We start from the raw sequence: 6,000 nt of genomic DNA on the forward strand, positions 1-6,000 counted from the left end.
TGAAGCAAACATAAACTGTGTCATTGACTGGAAACGCCACCGAATCCCTGCTTAATTAAAGCAGTGTTCTAGACTCCTGATGTGTTTAGGGAGTAAAGAGTGTGGGAGGATTGGTGTATGAGGAAAATAGCAGGCAGCGTGGCTAATCTCAAAGACTTTAGAGCTTTTGAGCTATATAAATCACCACGACTTTTTGAATAGCCTCATAAAACACAGTGCCATTGCCATTCCTCTCACGGCCTTCGGGTTCTTCCACCAGCATACAGATCATTAGGAACTTCTAAGCAATGAAGTAATGCGAGTCTGATGAAATTACTCAATCAATGCATGGGTTCAGAGAAACGGAATAATACACAGCGCCACAGTTTTTATTTCTCACAGACCTCTTTTGAACAGAGGCAAAGCAAATAGCAATGAAAATAATTCTTTATAACACTTTCGGAATGGGTTCTTCATGTAATAACTACGTGAAATATCAATTCGTGTTTTATAACAGACCAACAATAACACTACAAGTTTAATAGTTGACCCTCAGAAAAACTCTTGCCGTACTGAAAGGCACTGATCCGGCAGACTGTTTTATCGTAAGGTACACCTTAAATAATGAGACAGCTACATTGCTGAAGCAGAAAAGTAAACCTGAGTTTCGATTAAAGGCAAAAACACTTTTGTGCTCATCAGTCACTGCATGCTAATTCTACTTACCCTTTCCTGTTGCAAAGATTTAATGAGCAGTCTCACAATGCATTCAGACAATTAAAGCCCTAATAGTTTTACTGTAAATGCACCGAGCACTCAATATTCAGGCCGGTGAAGCACTTGCCACAGCTACCTTAAATCACAGGGCATCATCCTGAATGGAATTGTTAGAGGTTCCCATTTTGAGAACTTTGAGTAAGACTCCCGTTTAACATCTACATGCCAAAGCTGCTATTTATTCTCATTTTCAGCTTGGACCATTTGGTCCCATTCTACCTATTCCTTTGGCAGATATTGTGTGCGGGGTTCTTGCTCATGGTTTTGTTTTGTTTTTTTTTGTTTGTGTAGCGATCATATATCGGCAGCCCCTTCTTCTTACATCTTTTCAGGACTTAGCAGACCATCTCCACCCAAACGCAATCTTCCGTCTCTACCCTTCACAAAACCTACTCAGAAACAAATAGGCACTAACACTATTGTTTCCTCGTGCTTTATCTATCTTGGAATGCACAATGCGAATATACTTTTCTTTCTGCCATCTGATATTCCAGTCAACATTGCAGCTTTACAGTGTCGTGAACCAATGTTTTCCACGATTCGTCAGCCGTGCGCATACACTATCAAAGCACAATTAGACAGATCTGCAAACAATCCGTAGTATTTCTTTTCTATTAATTATACAGCCCCAGTTTTTTTTTTTTAAACATGATAGCTGATGTAACATGAACTCGTATTTGAGGTCATTTATTTTCACTGTATTAATTATAAGAGATTTAGTGGTCTGTGCAACAATTAGCAATGTGCCAGTTTCATGGCAACATAAAGTAACCAATAAAAAACACTAATCCCCTTGTCAAATTCACTAATTGTTTTTCAAGTCAAATTAATTGCATGAGAAAGAGGCATTCTGGTACGTCCCTCCTTCTAAGGCAGAATTTGTGTGCAGAGCCACAGATCCAATAATATCTACATGGAGGGTGAAAACAGTAAATACTGCTAGCATGTCCACGGTAATAAGCAGAAACAGGAATAAAAGGTAGGGGTTGGGGGAGGGACAGTGGGAAAACTGACTTTCACCTTTTGACCTCAGCTAAGCACTTCCATTAAAACTTGTTCACCTGATAAAAAGGGGTAGTGAATAACAGATGGAGGTGAGGGGATTTATGCATTTGGACATTAACCTCTTTAGCTAAACCATGTGGGCAGGTACGTGATCCAAACACACAACAACTCAAAGTGCAAGAGACATTAACCATTTGGGCATGCTTCTGAACTGTAATAAGAATGTTATTTCCGGATCCAGTGCAGAGGAACCGTTATATCCGGCTCCCAGTACACTTTCGTACGACAGTGACATTTCAGCCCAGGGCTGCCGGTTGATCCTTTTTTAAATAAAAGGATAACCCAGGGTTGGTGCTGTTGAAACGTGAGCTCTGCCCCCACCAGACAGGCATTTCGGAACTGGGATTTGATCTTTGCCTTTCTACGGACGTGCACTTGCTAAAGCAGCCGCATTTCATTCAGAGGAAAGCGGGCGAAGCCCCCCTTCTATAGTGAGGTTCCCAAAAGACGTTCTGACCTCAGTTTAGCGAGGGAAAAGCAGATATTAGAAGGAAGGAGTCTTCTAATTCTATTTGACACTCTCTCTCTCTCAAGCTTTAGCAGCCTCTTTTCTCTACCATGTCTGCCTGCAGTGCAAAAGCAAATCAGCCAAGGACCTCCACGGAGCTTCCCTCCTATCCTAGCAGGCAGACTTTCACTCTCTACAACACGCACCCGCGACCGCCCCCCCCCCCCTGCCAGTCCCCTCTCTTCCCAGCCAAAAGCATAACACTACTCGTACTTGTGTGCGTTCAGATATGCTCTGTATATTTATATAAATGCGCGTGCGCAGACACGCACATCTTCAGTGAATACCTCCACAGATAGTGGAGTGCACATGAAGAATTATATTGAGAAAATATATATTCCGAGGCTGTTGCCAATAGGTGGGGCCCACAGGCAGCTGAAGAGCTCCAGCGGCAGGTTGTTTGTTTGGACCCCTCCCCATTTTCTTGTAGGAGATGAACAGCCTCTCCTGGCTCCCTGTGCTAAGGCTGGGGCAGGAGTGGACGGACGCAGAGTTTTTTCCGGAGCTGCTCTATCCACCTGAATCTTCATTCAACCGATAATTTGCTTCTCTCATCTGTATCTTCTGCCAGTGGATGGGTTTTCTAGAAAGAGATAAACCTGTTCTGAAAAGCACGGGCTCCGTGGTTAAAGATCCCTGTTGGGACCTCCTGGTTGTCATCCCTTTTACACCCTCCCCACCCCAGACATACTCACTTCCTTATACCTGCTTTTAATCTTTCATTAAAATGAATTTTTCAGCCTTCTGAAGAAGGATCTTCCCATCAAATAATAATTCAAGGAATAACCGAAGGGGGGGGGGAGGAGGAGAATCAAGTAATGGAGGAAGAGGTTAGATTCATTTGCCATAGTACCTATATTTCACCCCAAAAGTCTTTATTCAAAAACCACCTGTTTGATTTATTTTTCTCAATTATGCTGTCTGCAAAATGATGTCGGCATAACCAACATGACAAGAAAGTGAGATCATCGCCTGTAAACTTCAGGACATTAAAAACAAACACACATTGATTCGAATTACTGTATATGTAAAGACGTGTACACCACATAGAAGTTGTCACATACCTGCACCAGAAAAGGTAAAGGGAAAATCATCATCATCATAAGGCAAAATCAGAGCTCAAACTGGCGAAGAGAAAGAAAGGCAGGGGATAACTCTAACTGATCGGAGGAAACTGGAAATGTTAAACCACCTTACCGATGTGAATGATTGAATCTGCGATTCCAGTGTCCCAGGTAGCAATCCAGCAGATGGACAGAACAGATACCACTGGCAAAACTTCCATCTCCTGTCTTATTTTATTATTATTTTTTTTTTAAATAAAAAAACAGTCCTTAAAACAAAATAGCCAAGAAAGCCAATAGAGTTTCAGAAACAGTAAGCAGAGTTTTTAATCCCGAGTACCCCTGATGAGCTAGCAGATAGAGAGAGGAGAAAGATCAAGGACGAGAACATTAACAAAAAAAAACCAGGAAGCAGAAAAATCAGAGGGGCTTCGGTTTCCTTCTGGAAAGAACGCTTCACTTTAGGGGGGGGGGGGGGGTCGTCTTTCCTGCAGAAAACTAGTTGCCTTTAGTTGTTGAGGGGAAAATCCAGCAAGACCTCGATGCTCTGCAGTAGAATTCGCGCACGGCTAACTCAGTTCCAGCCACAGAATTCCCCCATCGATGCCTCGTGCGAACCGGCGAAATTGCAAAAAGAGAGAGAGAGAGAGGAAAGAAAAAAAAAAAAAAATCCCAGCAATCCTCCTTCGTTTTGCGCCCGCGACGCCGCTTCTAGACGAGAAACGCGCGACCCCGCATGATTTCAATCAAACGGAAGGAAAAGCGACCCTTCACCCCCCCCTTCCTCCCCCTCCGCGCGCGCATTACAGGGGAAAAGGAGAGCCGGCTGCGCCGCTGCTGCGCCGCGACACGCAAGAGCGAGAGAGCGTGGAGGAGCTTCCGCCCCCCTCCCTCCCCCTTCCCGGGAGAGAAGCGGCGGGAATCCTGGAGCCCGAGCCCCGCCGAGGAAAAGTGGAACTTCGGCGCGCCGCAGCCGGGAGGAGCGGAGAGGGCTCGGGAATGCCTCGGCCGCCAGGATAACAGGTAGAGAAGTGAATGGATAAGAAGCGGCGGCGGCGGCGGGGGGAGGGAGCAGCCGATGACAGACACACGCATTTGGACTTCTCTCTCTCTCACACACACACGCAGCCACGCAAGTTGATAGAATTTCACGCTCACTGAGCCAGAGGGTGCGGGCAGGAACGGTTCCATTGCCGCCCCCCATTCCAAAGAGTGCCCGCTGCAACCATATTGCAACGCCGGGCGGTTCAAAGATTGCAAGGGGAGAGATGGGGGGAAGGGGGGGGGTCGCTGAAGAGGAGTAAGACAGATCAAAAGACATGCGGAGACCCCCCCCCCCCTCCCCGTGGGAAGGTAAAACGAGACCGGGGGGGAATCCGTAGAGGTGAGGTAGAGCGAATAATTATGGTGTGAGAGGAGAAAGAGAGGCATTGGATTGCAGAGGGTGAAGGGGAGAGATACTGATAGAGAGTGATTAGGATGTGCAGGCCAGAAGTTTTCATTTTGTTTAGTTTCTTGCAGGTGTTTTTTTTTTTGGGGGGGGGAGGGGGATTGTGTTTTTAATTTTAAGGGCAATGCAATCAATAATGCGTGGTATTCCTTGACAGTATTTCTCAAACAGTGTGCACTGTTGCTCAATAATTCACCCTGTGGTGCAGTAGTATGCACTATTCTTCAATAGTATGCCCACTGAGTAATAATGCACAAGAGCAGTAGGACACACTATTACCCAATGTGCATACTTACTGAGCAATGACCTAGAGTGTGATAGCATAGAGTACATTAGGTTTCAAGAAGGGATTGGATGATTTCCTGAAGGAAAGGGGGATTGAAGGGTATAGATAGAGGATTACTATACAGGTCTTGGACCTGATGGGCTGCCGCGTGAGCGGACTGCTGGGCGAGATGGACCTCTGGTCTGACCCAGCAGAGGCAATGCTTATGCTCTTATATTCTTAGAGCACACAATTGACAACACAGGAAAAAACATAACTTTTTTTTTTCTGTTTTGGGTGAAAACATCATGAAACATAGGAAATGTCGTTTCAAATGAACGCACCTCCCTAATAATAGACCATGAGGTTGTGTAAGACAAGAGAGAGACGGAAACTGTGCTAGGCTGAGAAACAGGAATGAAAAAAAAAAGAGTCTGGATCATGAAAGGAGAGAATGAAAAGCTGGTTTACATGCATAAGAGTAAAGGAGCAATAGTGCCGGTGGTGGTGATGGCACAAGGTTGGAGAGCTGAGGGAAGCTAAAGAAACATACTAGGCTCAGAGGTAAAGACTGGGCCAAAGAGAGAGAGGGAAAGAAGAAAGGAAATCTTTCCCAGAAGACACTGGGAGAGAGAGGAATCTTATGAAGAGAGCCAGGAAGAAGTTAAAGTGGTTGTACAATGGGATGCATGGGGTATTATTTTTCAGTAAGTTGACTGGACAGGTGACACATCAACAGATTTTGTTAATTCTAATAATTAACTTGATAAATAGTAACATGTTTTCCATCTGTAGACAAGGTCCTGAAGCAGTCCTTTTTTAAAATTATCATTATTGCTGGATTCTGCTGTAAAGAATATACTCTTTTATTTGTTTCTTTTTAGATTTCATA

At 44.5% G+C, this 6,000-nt stretch overlaps 1 protein-coding gene across 1 annotated transcript in view; it reads right to left on the reverse strand.

Moving 5' to 3' along the window:
* The window catches only part of GRID2 (glutamate ionotropic receptor delta type subunit 2), a 2,335,100-nt gene extending 2,331,358 nt beyond the window's left edge, over positions 1–3,742 (reverse strand). The window contains exon 1 of the mRNA XM_033958336.1: positions 3,527–3,742. Coding sequence (XP_033814227.1) covers positions 3,527–3,614 — 88 coding nt within the window. The 5' untranslated portion in view covers positions 3,615–3,742. The remainder of the gene's footprint in view (positions 1–3,526) is intronic.
* Between the last annotated feature and the right edge of the window lie 2,258 nt (positions 3,743–6,000).

This window comes from Geotrypetes seraphini, chromosome 1 (assembly GCF_902459505.1).
Source record: "Geotrypetes seraphini chromosome 1, aGeoSer1.1, whole genome shotgun sequence".
In the NCBI taxonomy this organism is placed as follows: Eukaryota; Metazoa; Chordata; class Amphibia; order Gymnophiona; family Dermophiidae; genus Geotrypetes; species Geotrypetes seraphini.